Raw genomic sequence first — 26,670 nt, 5'->3', positions numbered from 1 at the left:
TGTAAAAAACAGTATTGTCACAATACATAATAATTTAAAAGCAATCCACATTTTCGAGACTTGTTTAGAGACATCATGTCTGTCGGGTCGTTTAAAGTACCGCCAAATGCTACATACCCTCTCCAAGACCCATTCACATCAAATATGTCATCTCATTTGTCCATTTAGGGTAGGAATTTGTCTGCTAAGCAATCCCGGTCCATAATTCGTTAATCACGTAAACCCGGCAATATACACAATTCGCCTGTTTTTTTTTCTATATTGATATGTTTTCCCCTGATTTTCTCTGTTTTCTTGTGGGTTGAGCCCGACCCTTTAGGATACGATTCACGCGGGATCCAATGCCCCTAACCATCGATCGCAGGGTCCAACGCCCTCATACACCCGAGTGCGCGCATCCCGAGTGCGAAATGGGATCCAACATCGAGTCACCCTTTCAACCCACGTGCTATCCAAGTGGGGGATGACTTGGGTTGGGAGGTTTGAAACGAAGTTAGACAGTCACTCGAGAGCTTAACCGATCCCACGGATATCTTGATGACCATATGGTCCTCCTGGGACCCTCTAGTTTAGTCGAACTTAACCCCCGGCTCTCATGAGCTAGTGTTGCTTTAATTTCGGTTGCGATTTTTCCTAAAACAATGGTGGGTTTGAGTGAAATGATGGTAGAAAATGAACCGACCGAGATCCAATCATTGTAATTTATATTTTCATTTTTTTGAGGGAACAGTGCAATGATTTGTTTTGTACATTTATTTATGTAAGAATCTCGGTCGGTGAGTGAACGGTCTGAATGCCGAATCGGCCGAGTCGATCTACTTACCTTGCGATGAGTAAACCCAATGCTTCATGGTTTCGGTTCTCGCGGAATATCAACTATCACGGTCTGATGAACCGTTAAGCAAGGATAGCGGATCGACTCCTCGATGTGCGTGCCTACTCCTCTCTTGGGGCTTTAGTCCGAATCAATCATTTTCTTCCAATTTACGATGTCAAAATGGGTTAGACGAGTTCAGTCTAATCACGTGGTAAATAAATAAAAGTGGTAAGCCCTAGGCAAATAGATTATCGATAGGACGTGCAGGATATAAGCTCGCACATAATAGAACCTCCGAATTCGGAATTTCTTGTTTTGCAAGACCAATGCCTTAGCAAACTAGCTGTATTCCACACCCATAGACCCGGGCAACTTACCAGCCCTCGACCTTCGGATCGTGAACAAGTAGTGGCGACTTCTTTTCATGTGTGCCCATCACGCGTCCCTACAAGAAGGTGGACACTTCTAGGCCGTGCGATCGGTTGCACGCATGTGGGTCATGACGAGACGAAATTCGGGTCCGCACATTGTTCTTGCATGAATGAGAGCCTCTCATTGAATTTAGGAAAAATAGCCCCATATAGCACAGTTTTTACTTTATTTTCACTTCCTAGCACGTTTTTAAAAGTCATCACGATCTAGCACAAATCACCATTTTATTCTTGGATCTTGCACATCATTAAACTCCATCTAACGGTGTTTAACGGTTTTTAGACAGATTTTAACGGTGTGCTAGATCCGGGAATAAAATAGTGATTCGTGCTAGATCGTGACAACTTTTAAAAACGTGATATGAAATGAAAATAAGGTAAAAATTGTGCTATATGGGACTATTTTTCCTTTAATTTATTGGGCATTAATTAGTATTATGGGACAATTTAAGTTATTTATTGAGATTTCTTATAGTTAATTGATGTCATGACTTAATTAGCAATGTTATCAGAACTGAACCAGACCGGGCGGTTCTACCGGTCGGACTGGAAATCAAACCTATATTCGGTCTGGTTAGTTTAAAATTCGAAAATGCATAAATAAACCGGTGAATCCAAAAACCTAACTGATTTTTAGCCGAAAAACCATTCAAACAGCCCGTTCATGGGCTCATAATTTTTTAAAGGATATCGGATTTCCTGAAAGTGAAATTGAATCGAATCAATCGAACTGAAGGCTGAAACGGTGAAGACTTCATCAATTCAATCTTCAATTCAATCATCAATGACTTCATCAATTCAATCTTCTCTTCGCCAGTTCGCCACTCTCGTCGTTCGGTCTTTCTTTGTTGAGCTGATCAAGCAGAGGAGGTTCGAGCTTCCTCTTCTCCTTCTTGAGCTTAATCCTTCTTTTTGTGGCAAAATGGGTGGCGACAGGTCAAGGTTTGTGTCTTAGGATCTTTACTTGCATGGTTTCTTTAGTGCTTCCATCAAGTTGCCTGCAGATTACATGGCCGGAGTTGTCGTTGCCTTCTATGTATGTGTCTCGACCGTTAACGACCCACCAAGAGGATGTGCCAACAGTACTCTTTGCTATTTGATTTCTTGATCATGCCTAGTTGAACTAGGAATTTGTATCGTTAGTTTCTATCGCCGAAGATCGCTGCTTGAATCTAGTTAATCACCTAGTTCCTAATCACCTGTTACTAGGGCTTGTGTTTGAGGAATATTGTGTCGATCGACCTACTACTCCAGTGTTAAACATGTCTTGGGTGGCTGCAGATGTCGAATGGGGATACATACAAGAAAAACCATGACGAAATTGATTTTGAGTTCTTGGGCAACATAATTGGTAAAGACTGGAGAATCCAAATTAACATTTACGAGAACGGGAGCATGAGTGCCGGTAGAGAAGAGAGATACAGCCTCTTGTTTGACCCGGTTGAAGATTTTCCCTAGTACAGCATCCTCTGGACTGACTCTCACATCATGTGAGCTTCTATCTGATCATCAAAAGTGAATTGTTACTTGTTGCTCTGCTTCCATATGGCTTAAGCTGTTAGTTCCTTTTTTTATGGGGAGGAGAGCTGGTGTTAGTTTACGATAGTTTAGATTGAAATTCTCAGCTTTAGGGGTGCTTCTTTTCGCTGCAAATTGCATAGTAATATTCTAGGAAAATCATAACCTTCAACGGAGTCTATTTTAATTGGGATTAGTAATTAGAACTGGTATTCGTTTCAGTCGATGATTGTTGCAATATACTTTGCCTGTTGTACTTCATTTGCTTAAGATATAATAATCGGTGCAGGTCATGGTTTTGTAGGACAGTAATTGAGATGAGGTTAGGCAGCACCATTTATGCAGTAGTTTACATTCAAAACCAACCACTTCCACCACCAACCAATGGCAGAATACCATGTTGTCGTATTAAGTTTTTCTTTTGTTCGGCCTAGAATCTTTTGAAGATGATTAATACTGAATTGTGTAATTATCTATCTTTGCTTTTGTCCAGAAAGATAATTATATTGATGATAAAACCGTCCCGTATATCATATACTAAGGCCATGACTTTCGGTACAAACGGACAAGGTTGCTGCATGCACTCTTAAATTAGTAACCCACATTTACTGAAACCAGCACTACAGCTAAGCCTGTTCATCGCTTAATTATTACAATTCAGTGGGTCTGATTCTCCATATGTTAAATTGGCATTCAGTATACCGTCTGCTGCGTTAGGATACCGTTTCCAACTTATCAGCAAAGTACTTATGTCTGCTTTTTATCCATCTTTAGATTCTATGTAGACAATGTCCCCATCAGAGAGGTGAAGAGAACTGAAGCGATGGGCGGTGATTTCCCCTCCAAGCCGAGTCTCTCTATGCGACAATATGGGATAGCTCTTATTGGGCAACCAATGGTGGGAAATACCGTGTCAACTACAACTATGCTCCCTACGTGGCTGAGTTCTCGGGCCTTGTCCTCCACGGCTGTACGGTTGATCCAATCCAGCGGCTCTCAAGGTGTGACCACGACGTGAGCTCCAGACCCATCCTTACAGGCACCTCCTCAAAGCAGAGGAACCGGATGGGAGGTATTCGGAAGAAGCACATGACATACTCATACTGCTATGACCAGGCAATTCTCGGCTTCAGGGGTGCTTCTTTGTGCTGCAAGGGGTGCTTCTTTCTGCTGCAAATTGCACAGTAATATTCCAGGAAAATCATAACCTTCAACGGAGTCTATTTCAATTGGGATTTGTAATTAATAGAACCGGTATTTGTTTCAGTCGATGATTGTTGCAATATAATCTTTATTGGTATTTCGAGCTATCGCTCAGTTGAGCAGAAAAGTTCGATCTTTACTTTACTACTCTGAGCTGAGTTGAACAGAAATGATTCATGGGTCAATTTTATTATGACCAGTGGACCAGGGGCCTCTGTTTTTCTTAATCTATATTACTATTTTCTTGTATATGGGCGTTAATACCTGAAGTTGTTACATAACATCTTATGCAATTTAAAAATTTTATCATGTACCTGACATATCAACCCTTATCTTATATCTCATCAAATGAAGATAACACTTTGAAAGTGATTCGTGGAAAAGTTGAGTTAATCATTTTGATCAAGCTTTAAAAATAAAACACTAACATTATGTTGTTCCATTATCAGGAATTAATCTAGTATGGTACTCAACTTGTACTGAGGAATGGATCAAGCATCATGTCGAGCACGTGGCATGCACTGAGACTGGAGAGGAACTGACCGATCTAAATACTTCTATGGCAAACGAAGACCGGTAGAAACTAAGCGATAGCATGTCTAAGTTAACAGAGAGAAAGATGAACCAATGCAATCAACTTTCACAATTTTGTAAGACAAATGAAAGGAATGTAAGATTACCGTCCTGCAATAAATGACCCTTTCATATATAGATGATGAATGCGCGATTCTAAGATGAAGAGTCCGGTTAGGATAATTAACAAGAGTCGGGGCGTCCAAAGAGAGGAAGAGTGAAACAAAAGACTTGGCAACCTTGGAGGCAGATTTCTAGGCAAACTGCTATCGTATGAAAGTGATTCACTTTAATAGAAAAAAATTGTACTAATCTTAAAAGTTAAATAAATGCTTAATAATTAGTTACAATTTAGTTAGTTAAAAGCGAAAATAAATGTAAGAAAGAGAAAAATAAAAATGAAAGATGAGGGTCTGAACTATTTAATTATTAAATAAAAAACTACTTAATGAAATAAGTATAAAATTTTGACTTAATAAAATAAGTCATTTTTCAATTATCGGTGTCCTTTACCTCTCGCAAAGATTCTTCTCATTCTTCCTATACATTTATTCCATCAATTAATTAAGTGCTTAATTTATTAAGCACCTCCTTCCACATATCAACCAATGATCCTCAAATATTCCGATGGTATGTAAAATGCACTTATTTAGATAAAACTATCACTATCATCATTTTATTTTCCTCGAGCCACTACTTTAGTCCCTCATTAATTTTCACCACCAATTTGGTTCAAACGTTGGGGTTCCGTCTATCAATTTCCTCCCCGCCGTCAATGTCTGTCTAATGTGGCTGCATTGTTGGAGAAAATGACGTAAAATATTATTTTTTAATTAGAGTTTCCAAAACGAAGTTTTTTTTTTCGTTTTGTAATTTTTTGAAGAATTATTATTTTTATTTATTTTAATGGATGAAGGCGTAGACCAGTTGGGGCCTCCCCTCCATCGTGCTCGACAGAGGGGTCTGCCCCTTACTCTTTTGGTGAAGGTGCTGCTACTGATCAAAGGAAGAGCTGTAGCAGTTCGTTGGAGAGGAGGAGGCTACTCGAAGGGGACTGAGTTGCTACAATGGTGGAACACTGCAAAGGGATTGAAGAGGCGACTTGAATCTTGCTACTGCTCTCAGGTAAGGGGAAATTAGGGCTAGTCGTTAGAGCTAGACGTGAGTCTAAACTAGGAGTGACTCCAAAGCTCTTGATGCTTCTATTCAGATAAAGAGATGGAGCTGAGCTTGTGTACTCCTGGGATCGTCACAATTGCCAGGGGGTGGGGGCTCTCACTGAGGTGCTTAAGGATGTGGTCGGAGTTGGATAGGAGAAATGTAGAGGCAAAGCTGGCTCGGAGATGCGGAGTCCACTGTGGCTGCGATGTACTAGGTAGAACCGAACCTGACAGCTGAGATCGACAGAGAAAGTAATCGAGAGAGAGAGAGAGAGAGAGAGAGAGAGAATGGGAGGAGGGCTTGGACGGAGCCTTGCTGATAGATATCGGAGGGAGTAAACTAGCAATTTCATGCCTGACTTACGCAAATTGCATCATCTGGGTCCCTAAAAAAAATGTTGCATCGAATTCGTCCCTGGTCACATCAAAGTCGTCTCTGGTCACATCGAATTCGTCCTTGGTAACATCAAGTTCGTCCCTCGTCACATCAAATTCGTCCCTAGCCACATCAAATTCGTCCTTGGACACATCGAATTCGTCCCTGGACACATCGAATTCGTCCCTGGTAACATCAAGTTCGTCCCTGGTCACATCAAGTTCGTCCCTGTGCACATCGAATTCGTCCCTGGTTACATCAATTCTATCCCCTGTCACATCAGTTTGATTCTTAGTAACATCAAATCCATCCCACGGTCTTTAGCCGTTATAACTCCGTGAAAGGCCCAAATTGATGTGTATCAAAAAGGTCACAATTTGGCAACTTATCTCTTTGACTCCTTCGAAATCATTGAAATCATTTAATAAAATTAGCTCTATATATGTATTGAAAGGTTTTCAATATGTTTATGTGGAAGCTCCTCGTCACTCAAATACGCTTACACGGAAGATTCTTGTCACGCAAATAGAAACTCCTCATCAACTCTCGTGTACATAATATATATATATATATATATATATATATTGCTAATTCTAATTAATACCTATCATAATGGCTATACTTCAGAACTGCTTTTTTTTTTTGGATAAGTTTTTTGTTTTTTGTTTGTTTTTTGTTTTAGTTTTCACCGGCTCTTGATTACTATCTACTTAGATTGAGTGTGATGCCAAAAGTGCATCAGAAAAACAAAATATATATTCAATACATGGGAAAGCATCAATATTGATTCATACCAAATATCTTCTTAAATTTTCATATACAGTGAAAATCATTTTCTAGCTTGGAAGCAGTACATCTTCCCCAGATGCATGCGAATGACCAAATATTTCTGTGTCTAAATAAGAAGACTGTTTATCTACGATAAGTTGTATCTATGATAGTTTCCTTGAATCGTTCAATTTTCTTCTCACATTAATTTAATACAGAGTGAAGAACAGAAGGGAGTGGATATGAGTGAAAGACAAATCATTCATATTATATTTATAAATATGAGTGATGCCACCACGGTTGGTTGCAAAAACAATCATCATGATTTTTTTTTTCTAATCGTTAGATCTCCTTACATAAGATCCTAGCAGTACACATGTCTTATATCTTTTTAGTTTAATATTCACCCCTAATAGTTTGTCCATCGATATTTTTGGTCACGCATGTTTTTGTCGACGGTCGGTCTCGCTTGAAAACGAGCCGGATTCTCTTCAATATTAATCGGATTCAAAACACACCGGTTCCACCAAATTAAAGACAAATGGTAATAAAAAATAAAAAGAAATAATAAAGAACATCAAATAAATATTTTTTACTGTTCTTTTTCTCCAATTGAAAAAGTACCGATTGAAGCCAGCATACAATTTCAAAGAATCCCTAAAATTTCCCATGAAAATTTCAATCTCATCGATGCTTGGCACTGGCCCGTTTAGTCGTAAACCTGGAAAAAGCCCCAGTCTTGCATGCCTCATGGAGTTTTTCGAGCTTGTCCTGGCATCCTCTCGAGAGTGAAGATCTCTGGCGAGAGATAAAATTGATCTCGGGAACACCTTCCTCGGTCCTAATGCATCCCCGGGGAAGCTCTAGAGGATTTTTCCTAACCATTTCTTGAACATTTGGTATCAGCAGTGATGCCACATAGGTAGGTGTATCATCTTTCTCCGATAATATTCTCATCCATGTAGGAGCCCATTGTTCTATGTAATCTCTCGAGTTGGCCAAGTAAGGTAGTAATAGTTAACAGCTTTATTAATAACAGGATTAGTCAACAATGAATCATTCAGTGAAGCCTTTATCATCATTTGATTCTTAATTAACTTGTATCTAAAGAGGATCTAGATCTTGTTAAGAGCAAAAGGGTTCTTTTTGTCATCAGGAGTATTTTACGGGCAATTTTAGGGATTCTTCGAAATTGCATGCTGCCTTCAATCGGCTGGAGAAGAAGAACAGTAGAAAACGTTCGTTTGGTGTTTCTTTATTATTTCTTTTTATTTTTTAAGTAATTGATTTTTTTTATTTGGCTGAATGGGTGTATATTTTTTTTCATTTTAATATCAAATAGAGTCCGGCTTGTTCTCGGGAGAGATCAATTGTCAACGAGAAGATACATGGCTAAAAATATCGATAGACAAACTATGAGGGGTCAATCTTAAATTAAAAAAGACATAGGACATGTGTAGAAGTAGGATCTTACGTAAGAAGATATGATGGTTGGGAAAAAAATAATTGTGATGGTTTTTTTTCTATCAATTGTGTAGAATCTCCAATATAAATATTGGTCGAAAAGCCTTAATTAGTGCTCCGGTATCCATTGCAGATATTAACTGCCAAGTACAGCTAATGACAGCAAATGATTTTGCTGGACACTAAATGCACATGATTTTGATGCACATGGTCCAAAAATTGGTTGCATCTTTAATTAATTTCTATGCCCGCACATGTCCGAAAATTAATTCCAACTACAGATTTTTAAGGAAAAATAATAAATTATTTATATGAATCACTGGATCAAGAGGTGGCGGTAGCTTTCGATATTTGATCCCCATTTAATTTCTTAGAAAGAAAGTTTCAGGCCTAAATTTTGAAACTAATTTTATTAACCATGCTAACGGCCAAGTCAACGAAATGGAGACGTAAAATCAAAGTAACCTGCAATTTCATCGGATTAGTACTAGTAGGGGTGATTCTACTATAATTAACTGGAAAAGAAAATTAAAACAACAATAGTAGTTGATAATATTTCTGCTGTTGGATTTTAATTGAGAAAACTCACCCATACATATGGCTATTTGTATAGAATAACAACTCTCTATACATATGACATTATTTTCTGCAAACCGTCCGGTTCGGTAAGAAAATAATGAATTTTATAATTTTCAATATCACAAATCAAAAAACTATTAAAAAAATCAGAATGCAAAATTTTTATGAATTAAATAAATAAACAACCAGAAACATCAACAATCATTCCGTGTAAGAGTAATCCCAGTGCGTGCTCAAATTTGCAATGTTCTCCGATGCAATCAGTGGGATACCCTCTTCCAATTGAAGAATTTGAAGAGAATCTAAGAATTGTTTTCATTTCAATTGAGTTCATGTAACATCAATTTAAGAATTAAAAGCAATATCAGGAATTACTTCCAATTCCAATTCTACTAAGATATCTGTGCAATTGAATTGGAAGCAATCACGAAATTCCTCCGAATTCGATTTCAAATTTTGAAATTTGTGGATATCCTGATATCTCATTCCGGTTCTTCCAATTCAATTTTCCATTCTTAATTTCAATGTTATTCCTTCGAAAATGATATCCAGTTTCTATTTGGAACCAATTCTGTACTTCCATGAAATTGTTTTTGCTGAGTTACGCCCAAGATTGAAAGAATTTGAAGAAATTTCTTGATTCGAAGCAATTCTTCACCTCTGCCATTGGATTTTTGGTGCTCCTGGAATTAGGTGAATGAACCGCCATGTTTGCTGTGGATATCATGAAATTAGAATCGGATTGCGTGTTACTTTGGGTTTTGGCTATGGAGGCTGCCAAGTGATCGGGCATCTCTTGCGGTTGGTCTGTTCTATGATCCCAAAGAAAAAAAAAATCAACAATCAACAATTTAGGGTTTTAATTTTGATTGTTGTTTTTTTTTAATTATAAAATTGTTATTCTTTTCCATTGAATGGCTGGTTAGGTTTGAAAATAACGTGAGCAAGATCTCGATTTTCTATTCTAAGTAGTGAACGATATTACAATAACTATATCCTAATATTTCAGATAGGATAGAGCTATCTTTCTAGTAGAAGCATACGAGATCTCCTTTAGCTAAGTGACCCGATCATTGATCCGGAACAAAGCAGATGAGATCGGACCGATGTCAACATTTGCTGACTGAAGATGCGGTTGTTTAATCACCGCATCGATCTTTGCTATTGGAGAAGAATATGTTCTTACTATTTTCGAATGCCCTTCCGTTCATACTTTTTTCCAAACCTCCTACATAGGCTACCGCTGCTGATTCAGGCCACCAGTTCCATAAATCAAGAAAGAAAACGGATTGACCAAGCCTAGGATTTCATCCACCAAGCGGGCGGGACAAAGTGCGACCCCTGCGGATTTGTCGGTTGGTTGATTCTCGAAATCACCTCTTGAGCTCAACTCAAAGCCACTATCATGTTGCTATCAGCGGTCATACGAGAAGTGTCATTCTCCATTCTACGTGATGCTTCTCGATTCGTCGTCCCGACTTTAATATTATATGTATATAGATATGCAGATTGTGATCCAATCATTCTCAAGCATGGTCGATCGTCGTCGAAAATATAAATGGATAAAAGTCGAAAATATAAATTGATAAAAGCATAAAAAGTAAAAGTATTGTTAGACATTGTTATTCTACACAATTATCGCCATGCATGTGTAAGGACGAGAATTTTAAATTGAAATCTAATGGAGAAAATAATATCAATTGCCACGGTTATTTTTCATAATCAACAATTATAGAATTTTCAGAGTACCTTATCATTAAGATTTTTTTAAAGGAAAATATCAGAAAGAGAGATCTAACTTGTTCCTTTTTTCTTCTTCTCTCTCTTCTAATTTATACACTCCATTCCGTTATGTTCTCCAAAGAATGCTAAGAATGCCGTGGTCCCTGTCCCAACATTTTCCATTTAAAAAATATACGTTATAATTGTCTTCATTTATTATATCTATGATAGACTGTTAGTTTTTGTATGATTCCTTTTTTTTTTTTTGATGAATGTTAAGACTGTTAGTTGTATTGGCGTACATGCCATAATTTTTCCAATTATTAACAATAAAGTATATGCTCACACATTACATGAAGCCTACAAAAATTAATAAAAAATAATTTTTAATAATGATACTTTATAATTAAAAAATTAATCGAATTAATTTTTTTTTTACTTTTCTAAAACATCTTTATTATCAATTTACAATTTTTAATGTAATAATTAATTGTCAAATTTTCATTAAAATTAAAATTTTAAAAACTTGAGTTGATTCATGTGATTCGGCATTTTTTCCCTTAAGCAAAGGTCTGGCATTGAGTTTTGTGAACGGAGAAACTCCATGATGAGAGAGTTTTATCTCCTAGTGGGTTGACTTGGTTCGAACTGAATTTGTAGGGATCTGTTGAGCTTCCAAATATCAAGTGCACATGAAAAAAAAATTCCCACATTTTGGCACTTTTAACTTTTATGTATTGTAATTGATAATTGATATGCATCTCCATATATAATTGTAATTGCCCTATTAATAAAAATAAACGGTTAAATTATTGTTTTTTATTAATCCTGCCATAACCTTATATAACATACATTACCAAAATAATGCGAAGATACAAGAAGCCAATGTTTTGGGTTGAATACAGTGATATTTGCCCTCGAGGCAAACCAATGCTTTAGGTTCACATCTATTCCCAGTTCCGATCTTTGATTTCCATTGACTATGTCCCTTCTGCTCAGTAAGTTCCTTATATGTTCGTGGACTTTATGCAAAGAGCCAATTTATACAAAAAGAATTTCAGGAGATCCTACCTCACCATGGAGTATGAGGAAGCACCAATTAGATTTCAACAAATAAATAAATTAGCTTAACACATGGTTAACAGATCATGAATTAATATAATCTTACTGATTTTTCATGTTCACATCATTCATTGTTTAGCAAATCCATTTAAGATCTTGTCCAATTACACACTCCTGAACGTATGTCCTCTAACTAGAATTAGTTATATCATCACGTTATATATGCCCTAGCTGCATGTATCGGTCAATTAATTTCTATATATGCATGGCCTTTAAAAAAATGAAGAAATGATGTATAGTATAGTGACAATCGCTTTCTTTTAGGATTTAATAAGTTTCAAATTCGATTTTCACTAATCAGTGAATTATTTTTGTCCATTTTTAATTTCCTTTTTATTTTCTATTTTAGATCTTTGCATCTTTCTTGTATTTGAAGAAAATTATATAAAAATTTTAATATAACAAATGAAAAAATTCATATCCTGCCACCTACAATATTCACACCCCCTCCCTTTTTTTATTTTGAGAGAATAATTCTTTTTTCGGTTACAAGGAAGGCTCAAGAGCAGAATACAATGAAATAGAAATTTTAATATCTAATGAAGAGGTGCAGGTAGTCTCACTGAGTATCGAACCTATGACCTTTTGATTGTCAGGCGACGGCGTGCGCATTGCGCTACACCGTCTTTTGATATCGATCACAATTTTTTAGCCCACGTTTGATAACTTGATTAATTAATATCTTCCTTCCTTCCCTACTTGCATGGTACCTGTCACTATTCTCAAAGACTGGTAGCAAAATTAATTATACTCCTATTCTATAAAAGGGCTAACCAGCCATACTTGTTTGCTCCATACCCTTGTTCTCTATATATATCCTCCTCATCTTTTTCCATCATTCACCATACTTACATTCAAAATATCTGATCAAAGAAGAAAGTCCTGAAAGTATGTCTGCTAACTAGAAGTAGTTCTATCATCATGATATATATGGCCTTTATAAGAAAAGAAAAATGGAAAAATGAGGTATAGCATAGTGGCAATCGCTTTTCTTCTAAGAATTAAGATGTTTCAAATTCAATTTTTACTAATCACTGGGACTATTTGTGTCTATTTTTTAATTTACTTTTCATTTTATGTTTTAGATCTTTGAATCTTTCTTGTATTTGAAAAAATTATATAAAAATTCTAATATAACAAATGAAAACAATTTATATCCTGCCAACTATAATATTCACGCCACGTCCCTTCTTTTTATTTTGGGAGAACATATTTATCACAATTATTTTTTCAGTTATTAGGGATGCCCATTGCCGAATAGAATGAAAAAAAATCTTAATATCTAATAAAGGGGCACGATTAGTCTCACTGAGTATCGAACTTACGACTTCTTAGTTGTTAGGCGAGAACATGCACACTGCGCTATACTCACTTTTGATATCGATCACGATTATTTAGCCCACGTTTAATAACTTGATTAATTAATGTCTCCCTTCCTTCCCTACTTTTATGATACCTGTCACTCTTCTCAAAGACTGGTAGCAAAATTAAGTATTCTCCTATCTATAAGAGGGCTAACCGGCCATACTAGTTTGCTCCATACCCTTGTTCTCTATATATATCCTCCTCATCTTTTTTCATCCTTCACCATACTTGCATTCAAAATATCTGATAAAAGAAGAAAGTCAGTAGAATAAAAAGAAATGGCTCATTTGGTACAAGGGAGGATGGAGATTGACATTGGGATCAGATCTCCGCCGAAAAAGTTGTACAATGTGTTCAGCTCCAAGCCTCAGGACATCTCGGACGCGAGCCCCGACAACGTACATGGTACCAAGTTGCACGAAGGTGACTGGGGAAAGGTCGGGTCTGTTATTCATTGGGATTATGTCCATGGTAAGGGATATGTGCACGCACTTTATAACATTAAAACTTTATCCCTTGATGTCCTTTTATTTATTTATATCCCTTGATGTTCTATTCTCTGATACAACCATAGTTATTCCCTAAACACGCGTCAGGGATATAATGTCAGGACTCATCAGGTGGAATCCATATAATGTTACAGTAGACTTAGAGTGTATTTAATTACTCAAGTCAAATGCTGAAATTAAATTTTCAGCTTAATTTTAATAAATTTGTTTGATAAAAACAGACAATGATTTAATTTAATATACTTAAATCAAAAAACCATTTAAACTGAATCGCCTACTCAGTTAGGCTAGTTTCTAAAAATTGCAGCGATATCCCCTAAAATTTTCCTAATTGTAAATAGATCCCACTTGGGTTAGACATGAAAGTGGGGGAAAAAGGGAAGGGCAAGACTTCCTCATTTTAGGCTGTAGGGGTCTGGCGCCAGCCACCATCGGCCATGTCAAGGTCACCAGCGACCTCCAGGTCATATATTATCGCAATAACATTCCATTAGTTAAAAATCTACAATATCTCAAGAAAGATAATATCAATTAATTTTACTATTAACTAAATAATTTTAGAGACATTGATTATAAAAATTAATCCGTAATTTTGCATTTTATAAAATTAGAAAAATAATTTTAGTAAAAATCATAATATTTTTTTAGATAAGTGACGCTCCATATGCAATTTTTGTTATAAGCCCCAAATTCTCTTGGGCCACCCCAACTATTTAGATAACACATAACAGGAAGCTTAATATAAATATCCTCTTACAGGTCACCGAAAAAAAAAATCCTCTTACAAGGAACTGTGTTTATAATAACTTAAAATTTAGTCTTGCCCGGAAGAATTCGAGAAATCATTAATTGAAAACAACACCATCATTCGGTCTATCCGGAAAAAGGTTGCTAGATCGCATTTTCGTTATCTTTACAGAGGATTATGTTCTTCAAGTTTCAGTCTCTCTGGATTTCAGGGTTTAGTCTTTTTCCTTACCACCCCACCCTCCTTCGTTGAAGTACATAAGAAAGTTACCGAAAAAATTTTAACCCATGGCAACTTTTTGTTTTGTGAAATTGAAATCTCTAAGACGGACAGCCCAAGACTGCGAAGGAGAGAATCGATGCCTTGGATGATGAGAATAACAAAGCCACCTTCAGTGTGATCGAAGGTGATCTGTTGAATTTGTACAAGACTTTCATCCTGATCGTTCAGGCCACTGCGAAGGAGGGGGGAACTGGGACCACCGTGCATTGGACAATAGAGTACGAGAAGGTGAGCGAGGAGACCCCGGAACCCTACTCTCTACTCGAGTTCGCCGTAAAGGTCACCAGGGACATTGACGCTAACCTGACATCCGGGGCCTAAGGACTTTTAAAAGGCTTTCTGTAATATATGTATGTTTCCCCATAATTACTTGCATGTATGCTATGTCAAATAAGGAGTTGATCTTGAGGACAGGATCTCGGTGTAATGACACAAGACGCTGACTTCAGGATCAAAATGTCTTATGTTTGATACTCACCATTTTATTTTATTTTTTATTTTTGTATTAGGCTCAATGGACCTATTATTAATAAGGAGCTGATGTTATGTTGTTGTGCCTCGGATTAATAAAACTTATCCAGAGTCTACATTAATGATGGATATATTTTGACTTAGAAATGAAGTGGAGACAAAATTCAGCAAACTGGAAACCTAAAATTTAAAATATATATACATGGAATGAGAAGTTATTTTTCATTTGCATGACAAAATTACGGGAATCTATGGACCTGTGTTCATTTGCTTGAAAATGATTAGAAATGTATCAATTATATGGAAAGTATATTAGCTTTTTTTTTTGGAAGCATAGTAGTTATTTTTCTTTAACTATTTACGCAATAATACCATTAAATCTTCGTGAAATCAAATTATTTAAGATACATATATATAATAATTCAACATTTTCAGATAGTTTTTAGAATGGAAGATTACAGTATAGTGATATACACTATCAGCTAGTAACCTAATTAAGAATTCTATGCCTGATTCTCATTATGCTACTACCTATGCCCTTCATTAGATTTTTTATTTCCTCATATTAAGCTTACAAGTCTCCCTTATTATTGAAAAATAATTTTTAGAAATAATATTTTTGAAATTATATGTAGTCATTAAATCCTATTATGTAGTTTTGCGAAACATAAAAGGGAAAATAACAATTGTGGTCACTTACATTTTGGTCGAATGTTCAATTTCGTCTCTTTCTGTAATTTCATTTTTATTTTAGGATAATTATTTTATTTGGTTTTCTACCAATCAAATCAAAGTGTTTAGTGTTGCTGACGTGTAAGATAATTTTGTGTCATAGATACATTTTTGCTCAAATGGCAATTTTTTATCTTAAAAAATGAAAAAATAAATCATAGTAGATCCACGGATGATTCCCCGTGCATTTAGGGTGTTCTAAAGTCCCTCCGCCTAAAATCTCCAAAAATCTCAATTAGAGCAAGCATATGCCAAACGTAGATACCTATAGAAGCCAAAGGCATAACACCCTGTAGAAAAACCTAATCTTTAATGAAAAAAAAAATAAAAACATTAAGAAAAAAAATTCCACCGTGAGAGGGGCGGGCCACTACGGTCGGATCTATCCTCCCTCTCTTTCTCCCTGAGGGTAATAATGATCAATCAATAATGATTGATGGGGTCGAAAAAGTAATTTTAGTACATAAACAATCCACTACTTTCCGTATCCCCATTTTCTCTCTTCAGCAGTCACTCATAGTCTCATACTATTCATATAATGCACACAGTACTAGGGGCTCATTCTTTAGTTTTATAAGTTAGACCCATGATACAATCAAACGTTTTAATTTACTAGTGGAAAAGCACATGCAATGTATGCACTAGTATATTAAGAATATGCTTAATGTAACGTATTGTTTATTCACATGAAAGAAAGATAATCTGAGTATAATATAGATATATCAATTGTTATTTTCATGAAGGAATACCAAAATCATTTCTAGGTTGTCTAAGTAATTATAAGTTTCGAAGGCCTTTAGTTCATAGATGGAGTGGGTGTAAGCACCTCGTTCCAGCCCGAATTAAGTCAACAATCTCAGGAGCACATCCGGATTAGAAAGCTAGAAAAATCACAAGAAGTACACAAGTGACCAGATATCAAAAGACGAATCTTCAAGATTTAAGAATAACTCCTCGAGTACCAACTATTTAATCTCCACTTTTGGTACCTATTTTTAAAATAATACGGGATAATTAGCCATTTTCGTTCTCAGAGGACGTAAGTGTGAAACAAATTTTGAAACATGACGCATGCTCTCTAGAAACCTTATTTTAAATCTTAATTACCAGTATTTTCAATAAGAAATGAGACTTTAGTTTTCAGTGATTAATGGTGTGTTTGATTTTAGAGTTAAGTATAGTTGAGTTTTGATTTTAATTGGGTTGTAATAATTGTGTTGTTGAATTATGAGAAAAAAATGAAAAAAGTAACGGATAGTCAAAAGAATTTAGTATTAAAAGTTGAATTAAATGGATTAAAAAAATTGAAAAAAAAATAAAAAATTAATAATTGTGTTATTGACTTTTATTGTGTAGTGAGTAGAGTTAAAGTTAGAGTTAAAATTTTAAAAATTGATCCTAAAACTAAACAGGTTTTAAAAGTCTTTGATTCTTACAATTTATTCAATAGGAAAAGAGATCGAGACGGAGAAATCGTATTCTCACATAGCGAAAAATATTCATTTCGGGATGTTTTTTAGTTAAATAATCATTTTCTAAACTTGGGAATATTTTCGGCAATTTTTCTTCACTCAAATATGCTCAAAAATCTCAAAAACGATGAAAATGAAGTTTTTCAACAAATTTGAGGGCGGACACTACTATTTCCGACAAAATCAGTTCAGTTCCAAATAGTTGAACCGATTTTCACCGAATTTGGAAATTCAGGACACAAGCGCGAATATTACTCGTGCTGGGGTTCTTGGGCGGGTCCAGTTGGATATTCTCATCCGGATGGCCAACTAGCACGCATCCGACCTCTAACTTTTCAGAAATCCTTTCATTTCACCCCATAGATTTCGATATTTACAAATCAATCCCCGAGTCCCATTTGCCTATAAATAGAGGGGCATTTTCTGCATTAAGGACTTTTTAGCAAACTACTTCATTTGCTAATGTTCTGCCAAAATTATCCCAAAATTCAATTAAGCTACGTATAATACTATAATTCATATAATTAGTAGGATTCTTGAAGAGTTTTAACCCGATTTCAACGTTTCTATGCTCAAAGTCCCGAACAATTACCCGAACTAACATAAATTGAGCCTCCACGCCTCCAGTCAGACCCGAAGTCGAGATGTCTAGCTCGCAGTGTGGTTGACACGTGCCTATCCAATGCATTTATGTGTAGATTGTGCTAATAGGTGGCCAATTTCGTGTAATTAGTGCCCGATTAGAATTAATTGAGTAGTGGCATGCCTAATTAGGCTTAAAGTCAACTAAAAATTGGCTCGGGACAGCTCTAGTTTTGTTGAACTCGAGTCCAATTTGTGGCTAATTGGGTCAACTAGAGTGTTAATTGCATGAAATCAGACGCCTAGTGACTTTACCTTGTTAGGATTAACTCTAATCTTGATCAATTGCATGAAATTAGCATGAAATTGGATCTCCTTGCCATTGTTACATTCCGGTCATGTTGATAAAATGTGTTTAGATGAGTCAATTTGATGAATTCGGGCTTAATTAAGCTAAATTATCCAATGATTAGTGACCATTAGCTTCCAATTGTTCGTAATTAGGCTAGATTAGACCCAATTGCCTTCAACTCATGCTTGAATTGCTAAATGTATGCTTTCTTGTTGTCGGTCATGATAGGGCCGAGAGGCATTAGGACTTATTTTGGCTTAATTTCGTATGATTAAAGTCTAATTAGGATATTTGGACCTTGATTATGTTTAATTAGGGTGAATTAAGTCCAATCAATGCATGGGTGGATGAATGTGGCTCATGAAGCTCTATGTGATGTTGAATGGTGATTTGGCCGAGTGGACATAGGTTCAATTAGGTGTTAATTTTGCTTAATTAGAGTTTAATTATGGTTAATTAGATTAATTAAGGTAAAATTCACTTATTTGGTATTTTGGCCTTAGGAATTGGAGTCCAATTGATGTCTATTTGGTGTCGTTAGGCTTGATTAGGTGAAATCAGAAGTCAAGAGACTTGCGTGCGCATGGCCGAATATGTCCTTTTAGTTTAAGATTTCCCCTCATTGTTTGCCATCAATATTTTCGGTCACACATCTTCTTGTCGACCGTCAATTTCGCCCGAGAACGAGCCGGATTCTCTTCAATATTAATCGAAATCAAAAGGCACCGGTTCAACCAAATAAAAGATAATGGAAATAAAAAAATAAAAAGAAATAATAAAGAAACACTAAACAAATAAACGTTTTTTACTTTTCTTTTTCTCCAATTGAACAAGAATCAATTGAAGCAGCATACTATTTCGAAGAATCGCTAAAATCTCCCATGAAAATTCTAATCACATCGACGCTTGGCACCGGCCCGTTTAGTGGTAAACCTGAAAAAGCCCCAGTCTTGGCATGCCTCATGGAGTTTTTCGAGCTTGTCCCGGCATCCTTTCAAGAGTGAAGATCTCTGGCGAGAGATAAAATTTTCCTCGGGAATACCTTCCTCGGTCCTAATGTATCTCCGGGGAAACTCTAAAGGATTTTTCCTAGCCATTTCTTGAACATTTGGTATCAGCAGTGATGCAACATAGGTAGGTATATCATCTTTCTCCGATAATATTCTCATCCATGTTGGAGCCCATTGTTCTAGGTAATCTCTCTGGAGTTGGCCAACTAAGGGGTAATAGTTAACAGTTTCATTAATAACAGGATTAGTCAACAATGAATCATTCAGTGAAGCCTTTATCATCATTTGATTATTAATTAACTTGTATCTAAAGAGGATCTAGATCTTGTTAAGAACAAAAGGGTTGTTTTTGTCATCAGGAGTATAGAAATATAAAATTTCGAGCAAAATATTTACGAGCGATTTCAGGGATTTTTCGAAATTGTATGCCGCCTCCAATCGGCTTTTGTTCAATTGGAGAAGTAGAAAACGTTAATTTGGTGTTTCTTTATTATTTCTTTTTATTTTTTAAGTAATTTATTTTTTTATTTGGTTTAGCCGGTGCTTTTTGTTCAGTTTAATATCAAAGAGAGTCCGGCTTGTTCTCGGGAGAGATCGATCGTCAACGAGAAGATGCATGGCCAAAAAATATCGATAGATAAACTATCAAGAGTGAATTTTAAACTAAAAAGACAAAGGACATGTGTATGGGTAGGATCTTACATAAGGAGACCTTATAATCAGAAAATAATAATAATAATAATAAGCGTGATTGTTTTTGTTTTTGCTGTCAACTCTCTAGAATCTCCAATATAAATATTGGTCGGAAAGCCTTAATTAGTGCTCCGGTATCCATTGCAGATAAATTCTAACTGCCAAGTACAGCTAGTGACAGCAAATGATTTTGCTGGACGCTGAATGCACATGATTTTGATGCACATGGTCCAAAAATTAGTTGCATCTTTAATTAATTTCTATGCCCGCACATGTCCAAAAATTAATTGCAACTACAGATTTTTAGGAAAAAATAATAAATTTTTTATGTGAATCACTGGATCAAGAGATGGCGGTAGCATTCGATATTTGCTCCCCATTTAATTTCTTAGTAAGGAAGTTTCAAGTCTAAAATTTGAAACTAATTTTATTAACCATGCTAACGGCCAAGTCAACGAAATGGAGACCTAAAATCAAAGAAGTAACCTGCAATTTCATCGGATTAGTACTAGTAGGGGTGATTCTACGATAATTAACTGGAAAAGAAAATTAAAACAACTATGGTAGTTGATAATATTTCTGCTGTTTTGGCGATATTTGTATAGAATAACAACTCTCTACACATATTTTTATTTTTGTATTTTTTCCATATATATTTCTGAAGACAATTGACCGCGTCCGAGAATGGGCCGATCCTGACTGACATTATTTTCTGCAAACCGTCCGGTTCAGTAAGAAAATAATGAATTTTATCATTTCAATATCACAAATCAAAAACTATTAAAAAAATCAGCATGCAAAATTTAAGAATTAAATAAATAAACAACCAGAAACACCAACAATCATTCCGTCGAAGAGTAATCCCAATGCGTGCTCAAATTTGCAATGTTCTCCGATGCAATCAAAATTAAAATTACTTTAACTTTGAATCCAAACGCACTCTAAGAATTGTTTTCATTTCAATTGAGTTCATGTAACATCAATTTAAGAATTAAAAGCAATATCAGGAATTACTTCCAATTCCAATTCAACTAAGATATCTGTGCAATTGAATCGGAAGCAATCACGAAATTCCTCAGAATTCGATTTCAATTTTTGAAATTTGTGGATATCCTAATATCTCATTCCGGTCCTTCCAATTCAATTTTCCATTCTTAATTTCAATGTTATTCCTTCGAAAATGATATCCAGTTTCTATTTGGAACCAATTCTTTACCTCCATGAAATTGTTTTTGCTGAGTTACGCCCAAGATTAAAAGAATTTGAAGAAATTTCTTGATTCGAAGCAATTCTTCACCTCTGCCATTGGATTTTTGGTGCTCATGGAATTAGGTGAATGAACCGCCATGTTTGCTGTGGATATCATGAAATTAGAATCGGATTGCTTGTTAATTTGGATTTTGGCTATGGAGGCTGCCAACTGATGGGGCATCTCTTGCGGTTGGATTGTTCTATGATCCCAAAGAAAAACTAATCAACAATCAACAATTTAGGGTTTTAATTTTGATTGTTGTTTTTTTTTTAATTATAAAATTGTTATTCTTTTCCATTGAACTGGCTGGTTAGGTTTGAAAATAACGTGAGCAAGATCTCGATTTTCTATTCTAAGAAGTGAACGATATTACAATAACTATATCCTAATATTTCAGAAAGGATAGAGCTATCTTTCTAGTAGAAGCATACGAGATCTCCTTTAACTAAGTGACCCGATCATTGATCCGGAACAAAGCAGATGAGATCGGACCGATGTCAACATTTGCTTACTGAAGATGTGGTTATTTAATCACCGCATCGATCTTTGCTATTGGAGCTGGCCAGCAGCGCAATTGAAGAAGAATATGTTCTTATTATTTTCGAATGCCCTTCCGTTCATACTTTTCTCCAAACCTCCTACATTTGCCACCGCTGCTGATTCAGGCCACCAGTTCCATAAATCAAGAAAGAGAGCGTATTGACCAAGCCTAGGATTTCAGAGTACCTTATCATTAAGATTATTTGAAAGAAAAAGATCAGAAATAGAGATCTAACTTGTTCCTTCTTCTTTTTTCACTCTTCTAACTTATACACTCCATTCCGTTATGTTCTCCAAAGAATGCTAAGAATACCGTGGTCGGTGTCCCAACATTTTCCATTTAAAAAATATACGTTATAATTGTCTTGATTTATTATGTCCATGATAGACTGTTAGTTTTTTATGATTTTTTTTTATGAATGCTAGACTGTTAGTTGTATTGGCGTACGTGTCATAATTTTTCTCGAACTGAATTAGTATTTGTTAGGTTTCCAAATACCATGTGCACATTAAAAAAAAAATTCTCAAGTATTGGCGCTTTTAACTTTTATGTGTTGTAATTCATAATTGATATGCATCTCCATATATAATTGTAGTTGCCCTATTAATTAATATAAACGGTTAAATTATCGTTTTTATTAATCCTGCCATTACATTATATAACATACATTACCAAAATAATGCGAAGATACAAGAAGCCAATGTTTTGGGTTGAATACAGTGATAATTGCCCTCGAGGCAAACCAATGCTTTGGGTTCACATCTATTCCCATTTCCCATCTTCGATTTCCATTGACTATGTCTCTTCTGCTCAGTAAGTTCCCTATACGTTCATGGACTTCATGCAAAGAGCCAACTTATACAGAAAAAATTTCGGGTGATCCTACCTCACCATGGAGTATGAGGAAGCACCAATTAGATTGCCACAAATAAATAAATAAATTAGCTTAACACATGGTTAACAGATCATGAATTTATATAATCTTATTGTTTTTTCCTATTCACATTATTCATTGTTAAGCAAATCCATTTAAGATGTTGTCCAATTACACACTCCTGATCGTATGTCCTCTAACTAGAAATACTTATATCATCATGATATACATGGCCTAGCTACATGTATCGGTCAATTAATTTCTATATATGCATGGCATTTATAAAAAAAAATGGAGAAATGAGGTATAGGATAGTGGCAATCGCTTTCTTCTAAAAGTTAAGAGGTTTCAAATTCAATTTTCACTAGTCACTGGGACTATTTGTGTCCATTTTTTAATTTACTTTTTGTTTTTTTGTTTTTGATCTTTGGATCTTTCTTGTATTTGAAAAATATTATATTAAAAGTTTAATATAACAAATGAAAAAATTTCATATCCTGCCAACTACAATATTCACACCCCCTCCCTTTTTTTTATTGTGGGAGAACATATTAATGACAATTATTTTTTTCAGTTACAAGGGAGGTCCATGGGCCGAATACAATAAAATAAAAATTGTAATATCTAATAAAGGAACACGGGCAGTTTCACTGAGTATCGAACTTACGACCTCTTAATTGTCAGGCAAGGACGTGCTTACTGCGCTACACCCTCTTTTGATATCGATCACGATTTTTTAGCCCACGTTTAATGACTTGATTAATTTAATATCTCCCTTCCTTCCCGACTTGTATGGTACCTGTCACTCTTCTCAAAGACTGGTAGCAAAATTAAGTATACTCCTATTCCGTAAAAGGGCTAACCGGCCATACTTGTTTGCTCCATACCCTTGTTCTCTATATATATCCTCCTCATCTTTTTCCATCATTCACCATACTTTCATTTTGTGTTTTAGATCTTTGGATCTTTCTTGTATTTGAAAAACATTATATAAAAATTTTAATATAACAAATGAAAACAATTTATATCCTGCCAACTACAATATTCACACCCCCTCCCTTCTTTTTATTTTGGGAGAACATATTTATCACAATTATTTTTTTCGGTTATTAGAGATGCTCATGGCCGAATACAATGAAAAAAAATCTTAATATCTAAGAAATGAGACGGTTAGTCTCACTTAGTATCGAACTTACGACTTCTTAGTTGTCAGGCGAAAACGTGCACACTGCGCTATACTCACTTTTGATATCGATCACGATTATTTAACCCACGTTTAATAACTTGATTAATTAATGTCTCCCTTCCTTCCCTACTTTTATGATACCTGTCACTCTTCTCAAAGACTGGTAGCAAAATTAAGTATTCTCCTATCTATAAAAGGGCTAACCGGCCATACTTGTTTGCTCCATACCCTTGTTCTCTATATATATATCCTCCTCATCTTTTTTCATCATTCACCATAATATCTGATAAAAGAAGAAAGTCAGTAGAATAAAAAGAAATGGCTCATTTGGTACAAGGGAGGATGGAGATTGACATTGGGATCAGATCTTCGCCAAAAAAGTTCTACAATGTGTTCAGCTCCAAGCCTCAGGACATCTCGGACGCGAGCCCCGACAACGTACATGGTACCAAGTTGCACGAAGGTGACTGGGGAAAGGTCGGGTCTGTTATTCATTGGGATTATGTCCATGGTAAGGGATATATGCACGCACTTTATAACATTAAAACTTTATCCCTTGATGTTCTTTTATTTATTTGTTTATTTTATGACGAATATCCCTTGATGTTCTATTCTCTGATACAACCATAGTTATTCCCTAAACACGCGTCAGGGATATAATGTCAGGACTCATCAGGTGGAATCCATATAATGTTACTGTAGACCTAGAGTGTATTTAATTACTCAAGTCAAATGCTGAAATTAAATTTTCAGCTTAATTTTAATAAGAAAATTATTTAATTTAATATACTTAAATCAAAAAACCATTTAATTATTAAGTAAATGGGGATGTACTTACCTTTTTAACTGAATCGCTTAGTCAGTACGGCAAGTTTCTAAAAATTGAAGCGATGCCCCCCTAAAATTTTCTCTAATTGTAAATAGATCCCACTTGGCTTGGGTTAGACACAAAAATGGGGGTGAAAAAGGAAGGGCACGACTTCCTCATTTTAGGCTGTAGGAATCCGGGTTAAATATTATCGCAAGAACATTCCATTAGTTAAAAATCTACAATACCTCAAGAAAAATAATATTGATTAATTTTACTATTAGCTAAACAATTTTAGAGACATTGATTATAAAAATTAATCCGTAAATTGCATTTTAAAAAATTAGAAAAACAATTTTAGTAAAAATTATAATATTTTTTTAGATAAATCACGCTCCGTATGCAATTTTTTTTTAAGCCCCAAATTCTCCTGGGCCGCCCCTACTATTTAGATAACACATAATAGTAAGCTTAATATAAATATTATCTTACAGATCACCGGGGGAAAAAAAAATTCCTCCTACAAGGAACTGTGTTTATAATAACTTAAAATTTAGTCTTGCCCAGAAGAATTCGAGAAATCATTAATTGAAAAAAACACCATCATTCGGTCCATCCGGAAAAAGGTTGCTAGATCGCATTTTCGTTATCTTTACAGAGGATTATGTTCTTCCAGTTTCAGTCTCTCTGGATTTGAGGGTTTAGTCTATTTCCTTACCACCCCACCCCACCCCCCCACCCTCCTCCTTCGTTGAAGTACATAAGAAAATTATCGAACAAATTTTAACCCATGGCAACTTTTTGTTTTGCGAAATTGAAATCTCTAAGACGGACAGCCCAAGACTGCGAAGGAGAGAATCGACGCCTTGGATGATCAGAATAACAAAGCCACCTTCAGTGTGATCGAAGGTGATCTATTGAATTTGTACAAGACTTTCATCCTGATCGTTCAGGCCACTGCAAAGGAGGGGGGGACTGGGACCACCGTGCATTGGACAATAGAGTACGGGAAGGTAAGCGAGGAGACCCCGGAACCCTACTCTTTACTCGAGTTCGCCGTAAAGGTCACCAGGGACATTGACGCTAACCTGACCTCTGGGGCCTAAGGACCTTTTCAAGGCTTTCTGTAATATATGTACATTTCTGCATAATTACTTGTGTGTATGCTATGTTAAATAAGGAGCTGATCTTGAGGAAATAGTCTTAGTGTAATGGCACAAGACGCCGATATCGAGATCAAAATGTCTTGAATTTGATCCTCACCATTTCGTTTTAATTTTTATTTTTGTATTAGGCCCAATGGGCCTATTGTCAATAAAGAGCCGATGTTGTATTGTTGTGCCTCGGATTAATAAAAGTTATCCTGAGTTTACATTAATGATGGATATACCTTGACTTAGAAATGAAGTGGAGACAAAATTAAGGAAACTGGAAACCCAAAATTTAAAATATATATACATGGAATGAGAAGCTATTTTTCATTTGCTTGACAAAATCACGGGAATCAATGGACCTATGTTCATTTGCTTGAAAATGTTTACAAATGTATCAATTATATGGAAAGTATATTAGCTATTTTTATTGGGAAGCATAATAGTTATTTTTCTTTAACTATTTACACAATAATACCGTTAAATCTTAGTGAAATCAAATTATTTAAGATATATATATATATAATAACTCAACATTTTCAATTAGTTTTCATAATGAAGGAAATATAGTATAGTGATATATTCTATCGTCTGGTTACCTAATTAAGAATTCTATGTCAGATTCACATTATACGAGTACCTATGCCCTTTATTAGATTTTTTTTTCCTCATATTAGGCTCACGAGTCTCTCTTATTATTGAATGAAAACAAAAAAAAATCACGTGCAATGTATGCGCTAGTATAATAAGAATATGCTTAATGTAACGTAATGTTTATTTACATGAAAGAAAGATAATCGAGTATAATATGATATATCAAGTGTTATTTTCATGAAGGAATGCCTGTGCGCACCCGAATTTCATCTCGTCGGGGCACGCGTGCGCGCGCCTATGCAACGCGGCTTGGAA

At 35.5% G+C, this 26,670-nt stretch overlaps 2 protein-coding genes and 1 pseudogene across 2 annotated transcripts; all 3 read left to right on the top strand.

Moving 5' to 3' along the window:
* Window positions 1–1,902: 1,902 nt before the first annotated feature.
* LOC116210441 lies at window positions 1,903–4,066 on the top strand (annotated as a pseudogene).
* Window positions 4,067–13,272: 9,206 nt separating this feature from the next.
* LOC116210018 (MLP-like protein 31) lies at window positions 13,273–15,211 on the top strand. Its single transcript, XM_031543806.1, has 2 exons — window positions 13,273–13,569; window positions 14,681–15,211. Exons 1-2 carry the CDS (start codon window positions 13,377–13,379, stop codon window positions 14,956–14,958), a joined length of 471 nt encoding a protein of 156 aa, XP_031399666.1. The 5' UTR covers window positions 13,273–13,376; the 3' UTR covers window positions 14,959–15,211.
* Window positions 15,212–24,030: 8,819 nt separating this feature from the next.
* LOC116210115 (MLP-like protein 31) lies at window positions 24,031–25,988 on the top strand. The gene is made up of 2 exons (XM_031543926.1): window positions 24,031–24,313; window positions 25,439–25,988. The coding sequence occupies exons 1-2, from the start codon at window positions 24,121–24,123 to the stop codon at window positions 25,714–25,716; spliced, it is 471 nt and encodes a 156-aa protein (XP_031399786.1). The 5' UTR covers window positions 24,031–24,120; the 3' UTR covers window positions 25,717–25,988.
* Window positions 25,989–26,670: the final 682 nt, after the last annotated feature.

Source organism: Punica granatum, chromosome 6 (assembly GCF_007655135.1).
Source record: "Punica granatum isolate Tunisia-2019 chromosome 6, ASM765513v2, whole genome shotgun sequence".
Taxonomy (NCBI): Eukaryota; Viridiplantae; Streptophyta; class Magnoliopsida; order Myrtales; family Lythraceae; genus Punica; species Punica granatum.
Note: the sequence above shows the minus strand (reverse complement) of the source record. Positions and strands in the feature narration are given on the sequence as shown.

What these genes read in the sequence shown, in the direction of transcription:
- LOC116210018 (XM_031543806.1), top strand. Translation starts at nt 13,377, where the DNA reads ATGGCTCATTTGGTACAAGGGAGGATGGAGATTGACATTGGGATCAGA. An exon ending in TCATTGGGATTATGTCCATG is followed by an intron (nt 13,570 to 14,680) that starts GTAAGGGATATG and finishes GAAATCTCTAAG; the next exon opens with ACGGACAGCCCAAGACTGCG.
- LOC116210115 (XM_031543926.1), top strand. Translation starts at nt 24,121, where the DNA reads ATGGCTCATTTGGTACAAGGGAGGATGGAGATTGACATTGGGATCAGA. An exon ending in TCATTGGGATTATGTCCATG is followed by an intron (nt 24,314 to 25,438) that starts GTAAGGGATATA and finishes GAAATCTCTAAG; the next exon opens with ACGGACAGCCCAAGACTGCG.